This window comes from Mytilus trossulus, chromosome 8 (genome assembly GCF_036588685.1).
Source record: "Mytilus trossulus isolate FHL-02 chromosome 8, PNRI_Mtr1.1.1.hap1, whole genome shotgun sequence".
In the NCBI taxonomy this organism is placed as follows: Eukaryota; Metazoa; Mollusca; class Bivalvia; order Mytilida; family Mytilidae; genus Mytilus; species Mytilus trossulus.
The window spans coordinates 61,180,338-61,200,760 of record NC_086380.1 but is presented as its reverse complement, the minus strand read 5'-3'; the positions used below and the strand labels follow the sequence as shown (position 1 = coordinate 61,200,760).

The 20,423-nt window shown below is 32.3% G+C and overlaps 1 protein-coding gene across 1 annotated transcript in view; it reads left to right on the top strand.

Moving 5' to 3' along the window:
* The window catches only part of LOC134681222 (sorting nexin-14-like), a 41,357-nt gene extending 27,553 nt beyond the window's left edge, over positions 1 to 13,804 (top strand). Inside the window, exons 23-32 of the mRNA XM_063540739.1 lie at positions 1,434 to 1,537; positions 3,265 to 3,367; positions 4,482 to 4,513; positions 4,848 to 4,918; positions 6,181 to 6,401; positions 7,387 to 7,551; positions 9,542 to 9,572; positions 9,852 to 9,916; positions 11,040 to 11,131; positions 13,531 to 13,804. Of these exons, the coding sequence (XP_063396809.1) occupies positions 1,434 to 1,537; positions 3,265 to 3,367; positions 4,482 to 4,513; positions 4,848 to 4,918; positions 6,181 to 6,401; positions 7,387 to 7,551; positions 9,542 to 9,572; positions 9,852 to 9,916; positions 11,040 to 11,131; positions 13,531 to 13,590 (944 nt within the window). The 3' untranslated portion in view covers positions 13,591 to 13,804. The remainder of the gene's footprint in view (positions 1 to 1,433; positions 1,538 to 3,264; positions 3,368 to 4,481; positions 4,514 to 4,847; positions 4,919 to 6,180; positions 6,402 to 7,386; positions 7,552 to 9,541; positions 9,573 to 9,851; positions 9,917 to 11,039; positions 11,132 to 13,530) is intronic.
* Positions 13,805 to 20,423: the final 6,619 nt, after the last annotated feature.

The following is a 20,423-nucleotide window of genomic DNA, read 5'->3' as shown; positions in this document are numbered from 1 at the left end:
CTTTAGACTTTCATACTGGTTACCTTTAGACTTTGATACTGGTTACCTTTAGACTTTGATACTGGTTACCTTTAGACTTTAATACTGGTTACCTTTAGACTTTGATACTGATTACCTTTAGACTTTATTACTGGTTACCTTTAGACTTTGATACTGGTTTCCTTTAGACTATGATACTGGTTACCTTTAGACTTTGATACTGATTACCTTTAGACATTGATACTGGTTACATTTAGACTTTGATACTGGTTACCTTTAGACTTTGATACTGGTTACCTTTAGACTTTGATACTGATTACCTTTAGACTATGATACTGGTTACCTTTAGACTTTGATACTGATTACCTTTAGACTTTTATACTGGTCACCTTTAGACTTTGATACTGGTTACCTTTAGACTTTGATACTGGTTACCTTTAGACTATGATACTGGTTACCTTTAGACTTTGATACTGGTTACCTTTAGACTTTAATACTGGATACCTTTAGACTTTAATACTGGTTACCTTACTTTGATACTGGTTACCTTTAGACTATGATACTGGTTACCTTTAGACTATGATACTGGTTACCTTTAGACTTTGATACTGGTTACCTTTAGACTTTAATACTGGTTACCTTTAGACTTTAATACTGGTTACCTTTAGACTTTAATACTGGTTACCTTTAGACTTTGTACCTTTAGACTTTGATACTGATTACCTTTAGACTATGATACTGGTTACCTTAAGACTTTGATACTGGTTACCTTTAGACTTTAATACTGGTTACCTTTAGACTTTAATACTGGTTACCTTTAGACTTTGATACGGATTACCTTTAGACTTTATTACTGGTTACCTTTAGACTTTGATACTGGTTACCTTTAGACTTTGATACTGGTTTCCTTTAGACTATGATACTGGTTACCTTTAGACTTTGATACTGATTACCTTTAGACTTTGATACTGATTACCTTTAGACTTTAATACTGGTCACCTTTAGACTTTGATACTGGTTACCTTTAGACTTTGATACTGGTTACCTTTAGACTATGATACTGGTTACCTTAAGACTTTGATACTGATTACCTTTAGACTTTGATAATGGTTACCTTTAGACTATGATACTGGTTACCTTTAGACTTTGATACTGGTTACCTTTAGACTTTAATACTGGTTACGTTTAGACTTTAATACTGGTTACCTTTAGACTTTGATACTGGTTACCTTTAGACTTTGATACTGATTACCTTTAGACTTTGATTCTGGTTACCTTTAGACTTATTTCAAGGTTATTGAAATTTTAACTCAAAAGAAGTAAAATGGATGCTTGTGAGGAAGTCAAGATAGAGACAAATTGATTAATTATACATTTTTACAGATTTTGGTGCAACTCCATTCTCTCCACCATTGTTATTCACATATTGTTTACATTTGTATTATGATTAACAGGTGAATTGATGCAGGACTGTCAGTTACCAGCTAAAAAATCTTTTGGTACCAGTAAACATGAGTTTATAGATGGCAAAAGGGACCAGTTTGAACAATATTTACAAGTAAGAATATAATTTACACGTAGGAATATTTCAGGAAATGTTTAAATTTACTTTGCTATTGTACCACCCAAACAAACACAGAAAATCCTATGCATTGGCGGATCCATTGGGGGGTCTGGTGGTTGCAACACCCACTTTTTTGGGCCAGTCAATGCATTTGAATGGGGACATATAGTTGGAACCCCCCCTTTGTCCTGGGTTGGGAACCCCCCCTTTTCAAAATGGCTGGATGCACCCTGCTATGTGTAGATAATGTATACAAAAAAGGGGGGGTATACTGTTTTACCTCTGTCTGTCCTTCCCTCACTCCGTCAGTCAATCCGTCCGTCCCATAAATATTTTTCGTCGCATTTTTCTCAGGAACTACAATACAAGGATTTCTGAAATTTGATATCAGGGTTTATCTAAGTCAACTATACCGTGTGATGCGTTTTCAGATTGATCACTTGACAACTTCCTGTTTACCAAACACTTGTATGATTTGACACATGATAGCCAAGTTGAAAATTTTCGTCACATTTTCTCAGGAACTACAATACAAGGATTTCTGAAATTTGGTTTCAGGATTTATATAAGTCAGTTATACGGTGTGATGCGTTTTCAGATTCATCACTTGGCAACTTCCTGTTTACCGAACACTTGCATATTTTTACACTATTAATATTATCCACTTGCGGCAGGGGTATCATCAGTGAGCAGTAGATTGCAGTTTCACTTGTTTTCTACTTTTACATTTTTCAACAACTCAAAGTCAAAGCTTTTATATGTTGTCATTTTGATTGGTACAGTAGCAAGGTCTCACCACTTCATGATTATTTGTAAGACAAAGTTTTAAAAAAATAAAATATTGATTTCAGACATTCAACACACTTTTTAGTATTGTATCAATAAACCAATTTTTATATGCCCGTCTTTTTGACGGGACGTATTATGGTATACCGTTGTCCGTCTGTCCCTCTGTCTGTCGTCCACACTTCGGACAATAACTCAAAAACACTTTCACCAATTTCCATGAAACTTAAGTGAATTGTTTATATCTATTGACTTAAGCTCCCTTTTGTTTTTTTTTAATTTTAGATTTTAAGTTTTGGATTTATGGGGCTTTATTCATAAAAAAGGGGGGATTTTCAACACTTCTGACAATAACTCAAAAAGGTTTTCACCATTGTCTATGACACTTTGGTGAATTGTTTATATCTATTGATGTAAGCTCCCTTTCAATTTTCATAAATTTCAGATTTTACATTTCCGTGTTATGAATTTTTATGCTTAAAAAAGGGGGGATTTTCCAATTTTGAGAAATTTTATGCAATTTTGATAAATTGTTTATATCTATTGACCTTAATAGTGCCAATTTTTTTGTGCATTTTTATTTATTATTTGGGGGGGGGGGTATTTGACAGGGCTCACACTATTTCTAGTTGATCATTTAAATTCATTTAAAGCATAAAAGACAAGTTAAAAGAGCAACGGGCGTATCATGCGCTAAAGCGCAGCCCTTTATTTGAGATGTTTTGGCCATGAGGAAAAATAAAGAACTGAAGATGGCCAATGGCCGAAACGTCTCAAAAAATTGGTTTATTAATACAATTATATAAAGTATGTTCCCTATTGGAATTTTGAAAACAAGGACACTTTTTTTTGTCAAAATAATGGTAAAAGAAAAAAATGAAAATCTAAAATGTATTCAATTATTGATGGTATTGTTCATTGATTTATTTTTACAGAAACTATTAACAAAGCCTTACCTAAAGGGAAGTCAGTTATTGTATAACTTTCTCACATCAGAAGATGAATTTACCACAAAGTTCCTTCCTGACATTAAACTAGGTAAGAATAAACATTCTGTGTGAGCCTAGGCTATGTGTTGAAGACCATACATTGACCCTATAATGGTTTACTTTTGTAATTGTGACTTGGATGGAGAGTTGTCTCATTGGCACTCATACCACATCTTCTTATATCTATATATATTACTGTAGATTCATTTTTTTGTGGGTACCAAATTTCATGGATTGAGGAAAACCTTGCTCTTTCGTTGATATATGATTTCCTTGTCTTCTAAAAGTCTGCATATATTCACAAAGCAAATTTGTAATTTGTTGAATAATTCAATTCTTTGTTTCTCTAAACTCGCATAATCCACAACAATTGGTATACAACGAATAAAAATGAATCTATAGTAAGATAATGTCAGTGGGACTGCAAACAGAATATAAAGAATTATCAATATAAAAAAGAAGATGTGGTATGATTGCCAATGAAACAACTATCCACAAAAGACCAAAATGACACAGACTTTAACAAGTATAGGTCACCGAACGGCCTTCAACAATGAGCAAAACCCATACCGCAGAGTCAGCTATAAAAGGCCCAGATAAGACAATGTAAAACAATGTAAAACAATTGAAAGGAGAAAACTAATGGCCTTATTTATGTAAAAAATATGAACAAAAACACATATGTTACATATAAACAAATGACAACCACTGAATTACAGGCTCTATCATATTATTTTGGATGTTGTATCTTGTTACCTGCTGAAATATCAAGAATATGTTGGGGTAGGTTGCAGAATACAAGAAATCTGAAGCTAATTCAAAATTTTGTAGAACATTTTAAAAATGTAACAAAAAAACATTAAATAATTTTGCAAAGCTTTGAGGAAAAGGGTAGCTAAAAAAATCATATTTTGTGTTTTGTATATAAATATATTTAAAATTAATTTATAATAAAAAAAAAAGTGAAAATAATCATTTTACCAAAAATTGTGAAGTAACATAAATTTTAAGCATTGGAATATAATCAACTATGGCCATACAGAACTTTATCTACATTTCTAGCTCTTTAAAAGGGTTATGTTAAAAATTAATATATACATAAATTCTAACAAAATTATAACATTTCTAACAAATCCATATTGTTCTTAATTTTTTTTTCTCAGGGAAAATGATGAAATCCATAATTGTGAAAGAGGTAAGTTATTACAATTCTTGTAATTGAGTAGGATCCCGACATTTTATTTAACAATGCAACATAATTAACACAGAGTTCTCTCCCTGTAGTGTTAGGTACCACCTTAATGAAGAACAATTTTAAATATGTCAAGCATAAAATAATTTTCAATTAAAGATTTGTTTCTGTATTTTTTCAATTTTTCTAGTCGTTTATACTTTTCAGGAAAACACAATCTAAGTGTCATAAACAATGTTTTATATTACACATTTTGTCAAAGGTAATACAATAGGGAAAAGATTTTTAGTTTTATTAGTGGTCATATTTTAGGAATGATTTTTTTTTGTGCTTTCAGAAGGGACAACACTTAGAAACATTCCTACAGACATTAGAACAGTCAACCATAGCAGAGAAACCAAGATCTGGGTAATTATATCTAGTCTTTTATCAATGTTTGGAACAGTCCTTAACATTTCTTTGTGTCTGCCATATAAAATAAACGAAGATTTGGTAAGAGTGGCAATGAAACAAGTCCTCGTCCAAATCACAATGTTTAAAAAAATAACAATTAAATTAACAGCTTTCTCAGGGGCACCATTTTTGCCAGATTTTTATAAAACTTACAATAAAGGCTAATATCAGTAATATCTTGGACATGTTTTATAATAATAGATGATCAACCCTTTAATGCCCCATTTATGGGCATTATGTTTCCTGACCTCTTGTCCATTCATCCACTCGTTTGTCCATCTGTCCTGCTAGTGTTTGGAACAGTCCTTAACATTACTTTGTGTCTGCCATATAAAATAAACGAAGATTTGGTAAGAGTGGCAATGAAACAAGTCCTCGTCCAAATCACAATGTTTAAAAAAATAACAATTAAATTAACAGCTTTCTCAGGGGCACCATTTTTGCCAGATTTTTATAAAACTTACAATAAAGGCTAATATCAGTAATATCTTGGACATGTTTTATAATAATAGATGATCAACCCTTTAATGCCCCATTTATGGGCATTATGTTTCCTGACCTCTTGTCCATTCATCCACTCGTTTGTCCATCTGTCCTGCTAGTGTTTGGAACAGTCCTTAACATTACTTTGTGTCTGCCATATAAAATAAACAAAGATTTGGTAAGAGTGGCAATGAAACAAGTCCTCGTCCAAATCACAATGTTTAAAAAAATAACAATTAAATTAACAGCTTTCTCAGGGGCACCATTTTTGCCAGATTTTTATAAAACTTACAATAAAGGCTAATATCAGTAATATCTTGGACATGTTTTATAATAATAGATGATCAACCCTTTAATGCCCCATTTATGGGCATTATGTTTCCTGACCTCTTGTCCATTCATCCACTCGTTTGTCCATCTGTCCTGCTTCAGGTTTAAGTTTTTGGTCAAGGTAGTTTTTGATGAAGTTGAAGTCCAATCAACTTGAAACTTAGTACACATATTCACTATAATATGATATTTCTAATTTTAATGCTAAATTAGATTTTTTACCCCATTTTAACGGTCCACTGAACATAGAAAATGGTAGTGTGGATGGGGCATCTGTGTACTGGGGACACATTCTTATTTTCAAAAGAGTTATACCTCTTGGAAGTAATAAAGAAGTGCAACACGGGTGACATTGGAAGGCTGTTCTTTCATTGCTCATGCCATTAAAAAAAAAACCATTTCAGTAAACCAGAGAGGCGAGGATCAGATGTGTCTATAAGATCAACATCCAGTGAGGTTCTGTGTAACAGTGTGTACGAAAACAATGCTGGGTACTCCACAGATAGCTTAGCCTCAACTTGGAGTCTGGAAGGAAGTGTCAAGTCAGAGACCTCTGGTGGTGGTGAAGATCAAACTGTAGAATACCAGGATTTAGATGGGATATGTGATGTACTGATTTATATTGGTAAGATTTAGACGAAAGGTCATGTGATCAGTCAAAGGTTTGAATATCTATATACAGTGTTTACATTTTGACAGGTAATTAGATCAAATTGACTACTTTTTTACCAGTCGGGAGAAAGCAGTAATTAATATAAAACTGTGATAGATGTAGTTTGGATTTAAGATTAATTTGGACACTAACTGATTTCATTTAGATTGATTCAAAAATGCTAGTGTAAATGAGGTACTACTCAAGTTGTTTTATTTTTCATAATATTTTATCTTTTTTTTTTTTTTTATTCCAAATTGACTTTAAAATAGATTCTACCACATTATGCCGTAGATAAGGATATTTATCAACTCCAGATATTTAATTTTCAATCTTTTGAATGAGAGATTAGCTATCAATAATGAATTTATATTGTAGTCACTCATGAAGCTAAAATGATGTAATCTGTTTCTTAGAAATAGTTATGGAAAATGCAGAGTACTTTGTTTCTGAATGGATATTGCAGGAAATTAAATGAGAACATTTAATCATTTGTGGTATATCAAGATTTCTCAAACTGTTAAGATCAAGTTTAAATGTAGAGAAAATTGTTTCTATAGTAAACATTCAAATGAATAAAATCTTCATTTTAAGCCCATACCCACCTTTTCATATTTACCAAGCGTATGCATATATAGTTTATGAATTAAATAATTAAAATATTTTTTCTTTGATATTTCAGCCAGATATGTATATAAGATATCGGATTGGTTCCATTATTTATTATTTACCGCCATTTTTGATGTTTCAGCCAGATATGTATATAAGATACCAGATTGGTTCCACTATTTATTATTCATCGCCATTTTTGATATTTCAGCCAGATATGTATACAAGATATCAGATTGGTTCCACTATTTATTATTTACCGCCATTTTTGATATTTCAGCCAGATATGTATACAAGATATCAGATTGGTTCCACTATTTATTATTTACCGCCATTTTTGATATTTCAGCCAGATATGTTTATAAGATACCAGATTGGTTCCACCATTTATTATTCACTGCCAGAATGCTGTTTAAAAATACTCTAGAGAATTATTTAGAATGGTACATCGACTATAAAATAGGGACTGTTACACAGGAACATAGGGTTGTGGCTATTATACATTTACTCAGAGGTAATTATACTAAAGGGCCAGTCACAGGGTTGTGGCTATTATACATTTACTCAGAGGTAATTATACTAAAGGGCCAGACACAGGGTTGTGGCTATTATACATTTACTCAGAGGTTATAATACTAAAGACCAGACACAGGGTTGTGGCTATTATACATTTACTCAGAGGTTATAATACTAAAGGCCAGACACAGGGTTGTGGCTATTATACATTTACTCAGAGGTTATAATACTAAAGACCAGACACAGGGTTGTAGCTATTATACATTTACTCAGAGGTAATTATACTAAAGGGCCAGACACAGGGTTGTGGCTATTATACATTTACTCAGAGGTTATAATACTAAAGGCCAGACACAGGGTTGTGGCTATTATACATTTACTCAGAGGTTATAATACTAAAGACCAGACACAGGGTTGTAGCTATTATACATTTACTCAGAGGTAATTATACTAAAGGGCCAGACACAGGGTTGTGGCTATTATACATTTACTCAGAGGTTATAATACTAAAGGCCAGACACAGGGTTGTGGCTATTATACATTTACTCAGAGGTTATAATACTAAAGACCAGACACAGGGTTGTAGCTATTATACATTTACTCAGAGGTAATTATACTAAAGGGCCAGACACAGGGTTGTGGCTATTATACATTTACTCAGAGGTTATAATACTAAAGGCCAGACACAGGGTTGTGGCTATTATACATTTACTCAGAGGTTATAATACTAAAGGCCAGACACAGGGTTGTGGCTATTATACATTTACTCAGAGGTAATTATGATGACACAGCTGATGGTTGTGGCTATTAAACATTAACATTTATACAGGCTAGACATAGGGTTGTGGCTATTATACATTTACTCAGAGGTAATTATGATGACACAGCTGATGGTTGTGGCTATTAAACATTAACATTTATACAGGCTAGACATAGGGGTGTGGCTAAATATATTTTACTTGGTGGTAATTATATAACACAAAAAACAAGAGTTGTGGCCATTATACATTTACTTTGGGACATTTATATAAGCAAGGCACAAAGTAATGGCTATTATACATTTACTGAGATGTAATTTTACTATATGAATAGAAGAAGATGTTTCTGGTTTCAAATGAACTGTCTTTGATACTTTATCAAAATTATATAATGGTAATGAAATTAATTAAACCTTGTTCAATAGGTACAGTTGCAATGGGAAAAGGGGAATGTGTCATAGAGACAATAACCCGGCCATAGAATAGACAACAGCAGAAAGTCTTCAATGCAATGAGTAATTCCTGCACCCAGAGGCATCCTTGAGCTGTCTCCTAAACAATTATATATACTAGTTCAGTGATAATGGAAGTCATACTAAACTCCAAGTTGTACACAAGAAACTAAAATTAAAATAATACTAGACTAACAATGGCCAGAGGCTCCTGACTTGGGACAGGTGCAAAAATGCGACCGAGTTTAACATTATGGAATCTCAACCCTTCCCATATACCACTAGCCAATGTAGAAAAGTAAACTCCAAAAATATGCACATTCAAATTCAGTTCAAGAGAAGTCCAAGTCTGATGTTAAAAAATGTACCAAAGAAAATGAACAAAATGACAATAATACATAAATAACAACAGACTACTAGCAGTTAACTGACATGCCAGCTCCAGACTTCAATTAAAGTGATTGAAAGATTATGTCTTCATCATACAAATATCAGACACAATCCTTCCCGTGAGAGGGTTAGTATCATACCATCATAACATTTATTAGAAGAACATAACCTGTGTCATTTATCTGTTTATCAAAATTATTGAAAAACACTATGATGCTGGTTAAAAAATCTGAATGCATAGATTAGGAAAAACCCAGAGGGGTACTGATTGTAAATATTATAAAAACAATTTGGACTCCTTTGGTCCTCTGAATGATTTCTTTTCTTTTTATTTTATCATTAACCTTATTATTCCAGTTTTAATAATGTAATTGCTTTGTTATTTCAGATGTGTTATTCTTTGATTCAGATTCACCTAGGTGAGTTATATATGATAGTTTGGTATTTTCAGATACATGTATATTTTCAACATCAACTTAAAAGGATGAGTGAGGATAAGGATGTTTTAATTTCATATACTTCGTATACATTATTATTCATGTAGAAATGCATTTGTGTCTTATATTATTCTTGAAATATGTGTAATGCAGTATGTGGAGCAATTTACAATAACAGTATACAAAAATCATCAAAAACTTACTTGATTAATGTATGATGGTGCATGTATTTATTTGACCATTGTCTTTTATTCAATATAGAACTGATGAACAGAAGAAAGAAAGATACCATAAAACATTAGCTGAAGCTTTGAAATTCTTGCCTAGTAAGTACTTGTATCAGTTAGAAATTAACTATGATTACCAGTATTTACATATATGAATTGACTGTCATGCAAATTCTGAAAAAATTAAAAGACCTGTTTATTTATGTTTTAGGTATGTTAAACATTGTTTCTGTGAGTTTGACTGTCCCTCTGGTATCTTTTGTCCCTCGTTTCTGATCTGTATTTTTAGTCTATTTAAGCTGATACTTCAATTTTATAAAAGGTCAACAAATATTGTTTTATTATACCCCCGTTTTAAAAAAGGGGGGTATACTGTTTTACCTCTGTCTGTCCTTCCATCAGTCCGTCAGTCAGTCCGTCTGTCCCATGAATATTTTTCGTCACATTTTTCTCAGGAACTACAATACAAGGATTTCTGAAATTTGGTTTCAGGGTTTATCTTAGTCAGCTATACCGTGTGATGTGTTTTCAGATTGATCACTTGACAACTTCCTGTTTACCGAACACTTGTATGATTTTACACATGATAGCCAAGTTGAAAATGTTCGTCACATTTTTCTTAGGAACTACAATACAAGGATTTCTGAAATTTGGTTTCAGGATTTATATAAGTCAGCTATACCGTGTGATGCGTTTTCAGATTCATCACTCGACAACTTCCTGTTTACAGAACACTTGCATATTTTTACACTATTAATATTATCCACTTGCGGCGGGGGTATCATCAGTGAGCAGTAGCTCGCAGTTTCACTTGTTGTCTCTTTCTTACATGGTAATGCATCTACAAAAAAAACAATTGTCGTAACTTGAAATAATGGACTTTTATTTTAGAGTAAACACTTTGATGTAGTAATTTCTAGGCAAACTTACTTTTCCTAGATTATTTTTTTTTAGGCAAAAGTAATCTCCCCATGAGAAATTAAATGTTCCCTTAATCATTAAATCTTAAAAGTTGTTGCATGTTTTAGATATATATACAGATATGGCAAACATTTTAAGCAAGTTAATTTTTCGGAAGGCAATAGTAATATCTCAATTTTGTTATAATATTATAAATTAATATCAAGTATGACAAACTTATAAAACACAGCATTTCAGTTAAATTGTAAAACTTCTGTTGAATTGGTTATATAAAGGATAATTTATTCAATTCTTTTTTCAGAGCCATTCAGTAAAGTTGTAGGAGAATCAAACTTTGAACATGGAACAAAGTTAATTGTTGATATTTTACAACAACCAAAGTTAAATAAACAGGTAGGTGAAAGGTCTTAAAAAGGGCATGTAATATGTATACTGTGAAAGTACTTTAACTGGTGGGTATCAACAGGGCTCATGCTACCAGGCGATTTGGGCAAAGAAGTTGCTTTCCCGACCATCACTTCGCTTTCCCCAACCCCCAAAAGCGAAGACAAGTAGCCCTGTTGTTTACAATACTCGCTTTCAGTCGCTTCCGTCATCGGACATTTTCAATTTTTACCAAGTTGATGAAACATCAACTTTTTATTAATAATTAAAGAAATTTAGACATAAACGATTAATTATCTTATGAAATGAGGTTGAAGCATCGTTTTTGCAGTGTGTAGCAAGTTATTTGATAAAAATACAACTTTTTATCACTTCGTGCACTTCCAAAAGTTCTGGTGGTTGTTACTAGAAAACCTACATCAACCTAACTTTCGACTGCAAAATAAGTTTGTTACTTCATTTAAACTTGATAAAAGTTGCCTCCAGTAAATGTTCAATCCATTTAATGCATTAAAAACGTCACGATCCTTTCCAAATAACTTGTCAAACATCGTTTATTTTTGTAAATTTTCTTGCAATCGTCCGCCATTGTCCGAAATCCGTATTTTTACAAAAATTACTATGAACGCACGGATGGAACAGCTGACAGAAGAATATTGATCCCAAAAGGAAAGATTTCGCATTAAAAGACTTTTGGTTACATCTTAATAAACTCATTATTGATTGGTGTATATAATTCCCTATAATTTATATGGATTGTTGTAAACTATTGTAAAGTCGCTTAACTCTTAGACTATTACACTAATATCAAAATCCAAATATTGTAGTGCACGGCGCGAATGAGCACTTCTCTTTCAAATCTCTCCTCTTCTCCCTATCAGTTTCAAAAAGAGAAGTCACTTCTCCCTATAATTCTGAAGTAGTGTGAGCCCTGTATCAATTTTTGTGGTTTGAGCAACTTTTACATGTTTGTGGGTTTTTAAATGGGTGTATTTTAGTTTTCTAAAATTAAAAATTAAAAAATTGAAGCCATTAGAAATGAAATTTACAAAATGACTGGATTGAAGTAAACATTGGCCCATGTAAATGTGTTAATTGTAGTGATCACACTAATTAACCCGAGAAAGTGTGATCAATAGATTAAAGACCATCAAAGGCCATAAACACATGAAACATGTCACCTAAAGAAAACAGTAACATAAACAAATGTTGTAAAGGTATCTTGAATTGTAAAATAGCTCTTGTTAAAAACAAGCCCAGCATGAAATTATTAATTCCCATACCAACGTGAATTATGAGGATATAAAATGAACACTTTATCATAATTATCAATACCAGAAAACTGACTTTGATCAATCAAAAATATTTTTTTTGAGAATAAAAGGATCAAAAGTTGTAGAGTTCCTGCTTTTTCAGATAAAATGGGTATAATCCTGCCTGCAGTTGTAGTTCATTGTGTCTTTGTCTTGTAAATTCTATTATGATATTTTCAGATTTGGCAATATTCAATGAATTCTCCGGATCATATCAGTAGTCAAACCTACATGGGGATCTTTACTTGTCTTGATTTTGACATCGGTTACTTTATTTCGTAATTTTTTTCTTGGACACTAAAATTCGTGCATAAAGCCATTCACGAAAATTGGAACCCCACGAATAAAAGTACTTTCACAGTAGTTCAATTACTGACAAAAAAATCAGTATTTACACTGTAATGTTGAGGAATGGAAAATCATTTTCTGTCATATTTTTTACTTTAACTACATTGTAAGCTGATTTAATAGTTATGTGAGGTCAAGTTCAAGAAACACCTGCCAGAGAATGGTTGAAACTTGATAGGATAGATATTGACCTTATGAAAGTGCATGTATAAGATTTTGGCTGATTTTGGAACATTCAAATTCAAAATAAAAGAAGAGTTTTGATCGTCTTGAAAGGTCTTATGTCAACCCATTATTTAAACAGTTACTGACTTTGAAAAGATATTTTTCCCCAGAAAAAGGTTAACATAAGTTTGATTTCTATCTTATACAGCTCACTTCATTGAAACTAAATGTTTTTAGTGACTCATTTAGTATTTCAAAAGAAAATAATTATTCTTAGATGTGAAGGATGAGAATTTTTATTTCTCTGCAATAGCGGAGGTGGCATTAAGTTTTACCCTTACCTGTCTGTCTCTAACTTTACTTTTCCTCAAACAAATGTTTGAAACTTATACACAATGCTAACAAATACCACTAAACACAGATCAAGTTTGAATTTTGAGTTAGATCCCTTTTCAAAAGGAAAAGTTGCTTAATGTTTTATTCTGTTCTATAAATGTGGACAATCAACAGTAAATAAGTATAATGTATTATCAGTAATAAATAATGTACCAAGACTTCATTTTTATCTCTATCTACTTTCAGTTATCTTATGTGTTCCTTGATATTTTCATACAAGAACTGTTCCCAGAATTGAGAGGATGAAATTGACCAACGGATGAAACTGACCAATCAGTGTTGTGTTGAGAGGACAAAACTGACCAATCAGTGTTGTGTTCATGTGATTACTTTATGTGCAATCAAAAGATTTATTCAAACTTTATGTGTCACTGTCACATTTAGAATACCACCATGTATTGAAACTTATTATTGTCGGTATTTTTTTAATTTAATTTACTATCTTTTATGATTACACATGAATAAGGGGTCTTGGGCAATTTTATTATTAAACACATTTGATTAATTTTTTTTGGAGAAAAAAATATATTTTTGTTGACATATGTAGATTCAATTTTTTGGTTGATTTTTTTTTATGGACTTTGGATTATGTAGTTTTGATTATTTCTAAATGAAAATTAATATAACTAAATATTGCGGAAAATGAGAATAAATTCTCTCTGTTGCAGGTAATCAAAATAAGTATTGTAATCATGTTATAACTATCAGGTCGAAAATTTAATGACTGGCCTAAGAAGTTGGATAACACTAAAATGATCATGTTAAACTATATGTCTCTTTTTAAGATGTTTACCTCAAAAGTTAGATAACACTAAAATAGTAATTTTGACCTTTCAAATTTACAAATAATGATGTTTTAGAATTAATAGCATGTAATATAATGTATTTATTTTATGTTATATTTGATAAATGCAGATTTTAGACTTTAATTGGCAATAAACTGTCATAGTTAGATAGATGAGAGGATTTGGGGGGGGGGGGGGATTCTCAACTTTAATGAATTAAAATTTCTTATTTGAAAAATATAGTTTATATTTTATGTTTGTTTTTTTTATAAGTCTGGGTCACAGGCCTTTTTTTAAGCTACATGTTATGTCAGATTTTGTACTTTATCGGGACTTTGGGATTGGGTGTTTTTAAGCTCAAGATTTTGGGATTGATCCTGTTGGATCTGGAATTTCTTTTTTTCAAAGTTTTTGATGCCAGGATTTAAATTTATCTAAATTCTAGACCTCAGGATTTCATGTTTTTAAACGTGATATTTCCGGATCAGGACTCCTCCTACCCCCCTAATACATGTAAACTACCTTTGTGTGAATAGACACGCCATGGTATGGCCATGTGTTTTCTCATACAAAAGGGGAATGTGTCCAGTATTCTAGTCCTTATTGTAGTCTTATATGTCTTTTTCATATCTTGTGATGTTTGGGTTGCTGTTTCACTAAAGTTTACCTTACATTACCTTTCATTTTAGAGTAACAAAAATGATGATTGTATTAAAGAAAGTAATCATAGATACAGGATTTAAAATTTTATACACCAGACCGGTGTTTTTTCTGAAAGAATTTATTATAAATTTCTTCATGGAAACTGAGCTAACCTTTACATCTCTACTAGTTGCTTGTCATAAAATTACTTTTTTTAATTTGAATGAATATTATGTAAAAACCTGAAGTTGAAATTTTGATAAAATATTTGATTACTGAACTCTAAGATAGCTAGAAGATACAGTAAAAATTCATAACTATTTCTAAAATAAGTGAGAGTTATTTCTTGTTGATTTGTGTAGCTTAAGGTAAAAAAATTTTACAGATATTTGGGGATCTATGTTAAACAGATTATTTATCAAATAAAAATACATGTTTTTAGCTGCCACAGTGTGTATAATTGTATTAGTTGTTATTGTTTAAACTATGTGAGATTTGGTAATACATTTTTATTGTTAAATTTGTTAATAAAATATCTGGTGTCTGTTTTTGTATTTTCCTATTATGATTTTTTAGAAGATGATAAGATATTCAATGTTGTGGTGAGACGGACTGACAAGCAGACACCAACTGAGGAAGGAGACACAGTTCAATTTCAAAGTGCATTTTGAACAGCAGGGTACCTCCCACCAACTGGCATCTGTTGTAAATGAATTAGGGGACAATCGGAATATAGAAGTTAAAAAGGCTTATGTGCTTACATTGCCTATGTACTTTTTAAAACTGTTTGTATGCACATTGAACGACAAATTTATGTGACCTATACAAAAATTTCTGACGTTGGACACTCAAATCAATCAATGTGTTCGTAGATAGAAGATGTTTTTGTGTTCTGTTAAATTGTCCCTTTTAAAATTGTTATACAATGATGACTGATGTACCCATATTTTGACTATTTATTAATTGTGACTGTTTATTTATCGCATCATGTTAATATAACGGAATTTGATAAGACTGTTATAAGAGGGTTAGTGCTATAGAACCAGGTTTAATCCACCATTTTCTACTTTTTAAAATGCCTGTACCAAGTCAGGAATATGACAGTTCTTGTCCATTCGTTTTTGATGCGTTTTGTTATTTGATTTTGCCATGTGATTATGGACTTTCCGAATTGATTTTGCTCTGAGTTCAGTATTTTTGTGATTTTAATTTTTCCTGCATTGGAAACATCGTCTAAGCCAAAATTTGACCTCAGCCAGTACAACGCAAGTTTATCAATACTACACAACAAATTCCCTGCCTTGGGTCTTTCCACAATTATAGTTCTCATGAACTATCAACCGTGCCAACTCTGTTGAAGGTGTCTTCACCTAAAGTCAAAAGTCCTATGTCAGGGCCCTTGGTTCTGCATGAGACATTTTAAATTATGCAACAACAACCTCCATTTAAGAACATACTAGAAACCTCTAGTACTAATCAAGATTACCAACAAAAGCCTTATGTGTCTTCTTATACACACGTACCACCTACTATGAGTCAATAATATTTGGTTTAGAGCAGCACACCATTACAGAAACAATTGGCTGTAAGTGGATCCTATCAAGTTTCTCTAATGCTGACTGCAGTGCCTTCTTACGGGATCATCCCCGTCGAGTCAATGGCAAATCCTCCCACATTTATCACTCCAATGATGACAACCTCGTCAGCTCCTGGAGCTTTAACAAGCTTCCTATAACACCAAGCTGTTAAAGGAAAGGGTAGAGGAAACTGAAAGAGTGTGGCATCACCTATGCTTCAGACTCCTTATTGGGAAGAGAATATACCTGATGGCAAGAAAATCTTGTGCAAGGGTCCAAAGCCAAAACCCACAGCTTCCAAAAAATGCCAAAACTCAATTGAAGAGGATTTTTGAATTGGGAGGCGTTCATTTTCCAATTCGAACGAACTGCCGGTGAGAGGAACCAAGAAACCTTCATCAAGGCGTTAAAACAATTGAAAACCTCAATAGCCAATCAGATGACGATACATGGATCAAAAAGGGACAATGCTTATCGGCAAGTCTACATTACTGATGACACAGTATCACCGGCCTATAAGGGAAATACGAGTAGTCTTTTAGAAAATGAAGTGCATAACCTCACACAAAACTAGCTGATGTTATGCTTTCAACTAATCAGTATAACCGTGGATTGGCCGACCAATACAACATTGGCTCTTCTGATCAAATAATCATGGAAGATCACCTGATTAATATACATGAGGAAGATCTCCTGGGCAATACAATCGCGGTAGATCGCCATATAAAAATACACCCAAGTTTAATTTCGATCGACCAGCAACAACCCCACTTAGCCAGAGATCATCTAGTCCCTAAGGACAACGGTTAACATCTCCACGGGCAAACTCCAGAAATTCCGGTTATTTCAGGAAATGTTCACCTTCACCATGATACAGAGCAAATCAAAGCACAACCCCCAAAATGGGGTCTTTAAACCGCAAAGGGTCGGGTCAGTTGGCCAACGCTCGAAGTCTATTGGCCATGAAACATCACCTCATCACAAAATCGAACAGAGGCCCACAGCCTTGTCCGATATTGTCATCAGACGAACCAAAGAGCTTATCTGCTTGCTTGCTAAATGGACCGTGAACATGAACATGAAAAACAGCTCAAAACTGTCAAACGAAACATTTGATTAAATCCTTGACAAAAACGTCTTTTAAATTAAACCTTAATCTTAAATACTTTCTTTTACTACTTAATATTTGCAAACTCTCCAAATTCCCGATCAGCTGGATGAACCATCATGCCGGTTCTATAACAACACGTAGAATTAACCCTTTCTGTTAGCAGAATTACACATTAACTTAAGAATATCATCGGCAGAGTAAAATGTTAATTGTATTGAATGCACGATGTCAAATTGACTTTTTGTTTCCTCTCCAACAAATACAAAGGATTCGAGTAGCATGTATTGATAACCTAGTATTTTGTATTTGGCTTTTGACTGTCCCTCTGGTATCTTTGGTCCCGCTTTCATAAAAAAGATGACATCCACCAATGATTTTAATGCTGGATACAAACTGTGCCTTCATTTTATTTTTGCTATCAAAGTTTCTTTCTTATTTTTTGTTTGATTTCGGGTTAAAAGCTACAACAATATTATTTAGCATTTTTGATCACGTCTATAACAATTTGCAGTTTGAACAGGAATATAGCCGACTTAACTGCTTTACTAGAAACCTTTTCCAGGAATAAAACCGGCAACTTTATAGTTCAATCTGTGTAACCTGCCTAATATAAGTATTCAAACATCCTGCTTCAACCAACACATTTCATGGTCCCAAGGTATGTCTATCCTTGCAGAAAAAACCTGAGTATTCCAACATCCTGCTTAATCGGACAATTTGTTCTGGTCCCCCAGTGTGTGGGATAACACAGGATACACTGTATTCACAAAATATTGTAAAAGTGGTCTTGTAATGACAATTACTGCTAATGGAGATGAAGGAAAATATTATCAAAGTAGACAGTACGTTAATGATGCATTTTCTACCTCTTCTCTATAAAAAAAGGTTTAGCAAGCTATAAAACAAGGTATAATCCAACATCTCCAACATTTGGAAAGGACTGTACCAAGTCAGGACTATAACACTTGTTTTCCGTTTGTTTCAGAGGAGATTTTGTTGGTTAAATCTACTGAAAACTAAGAATGAAGACGACGGTGATAGTTCATAATTTAAAAGACGTTTTTGTCATGTCCGTTTGGCAAAGTGAAATAAAAAGGTAAAAAGTAGAATCTTACATTGTGAATAGTATCATATATGCCTGACTTTGTACAGGCATTTCCTAAGGTAGAAAATAGTGGATTCAACCTGGTTTTATAGCGCTAAACCTCTCACTTGTAAAACAGTCGCATCAAATTTCATATAAGATCTATTAAAATTATTATTTACCATATATAGATGTTAATCATCAAGAGACAATTACTTATATATATCTTTATTCTCATAACCCAAAGTACAATGGTACAGAGACATGTAAGGATATTATATCCGAGATTTATTTTTATTATATTTGTATCTTTATATAAAAAGTAAAATAACAAAAATACTCTGAGGAAAATCCAAAACGTGAATGCAAGCTCAAAATCTTAAACCCATCAAACGAATTGATTACAACTGTCATATTCCTTGCATGGTACAGGCATTTTCTTTTGTAGAAAATAGTTGATTAAACCTGGTTTTATAACTAGATTAACCTCTAATTTGTCAGACTGTCGCATAAAATTCCATTATAATGACATTGATGTGTGAATAAAACAAACATACATAATATGTAAAAATGTCAATAAATGGGGGTACAGCAGTCAACATTGTGTTATAGTCCAGTCAATCTACCATGAATTTGACCCTAACCCGAAAGTAAGATTTTTAAGTTTTAATCTTAAGCATTATACCCCAAATATACACAGAAAAAAGTCACAATAAATCTAACTTGAGGAAGACAAAAAAAATCACCATTTAAAATTCCTATGGAGATTTGCATTGAAAAGGGAGATAACTTTTGCCAAAAATGCCAAAAAAATTAATAAAAATTGATACAAAATAATAACTTTACCGCTTCTATTCATCAGAATGTATTAACTTTTTATTTTTTTAGCGGTCTTTAGAGTATAACAAACAACTCGAAAGGTGTTTTCATATATTTTATCAAGCTATAATCTAGATTTCGTAATTCATTAGTTAAACATTTATTGAATTTTTCAACATGTCAAAGTAAAGTATCCCAAATTTGATAAACATTATTAAGCATGTATTCTTCTTTTTGTAGTTTAAAATTTCTTAAGATAAGTAAGTTGCTGAAAAAAAATATACAGATAAAAACAATACAAAATTTTCACATCATTTTTTTTCAAAATGGTTAAAGCTTCAAATTTACAATTTCTTTAATGAAAAATGCACGAAAAAAATAATACTACCCATAACACTTCGGTTTTGTTCATTTCATGAGCAGAAGATTATATAATTTAGTCAAATAAAATCTTATAATCCTTTTAAAGTATCATACTTTACATAAATTTCAAACAAACAAAAAAAGACTAATTTTTGCTCAAGTTATCTCCCCTTCCAATGTTAATTTCTATAGGGAATTAAAAATGCTGAATTTGAGTTTTCCTCAAGTTAGATTTTATGGGACTTTTTTCTGTGAATATAAAGGGCATAATGCTATGGATTAGAACTAAAACATTTTCTGTTGCAATTAGTTTGGGGTCAAATCTTAGTTTGCCTGGACTATTATTACTTCGATCACTATAAAACAAACAAATATGTAACAAAGAAACACTAAAACGTTTATAGACAAAGCACATTAGCAAAAATGAAATCAAGAATTTAAAAAAATCACTTTCGTACAATAACGGGATGTTTAAGTAAAGAGCCACGTCATATGTAACAAAGAAATTTAAAAAGCTATCAAGACAAATCACATTAGCAAAATTGAAAGACAGGAATACAAAAATTTACCATAGCACAATAATGGGATGTATATGCACAGAGCTGCGTCATATATAACAAGGAAACACAAAAAGGCGCTTCGTACGTATGCAATTTATATTATATTGTTAAAAAAAAATATTGTGTCACATATTTATT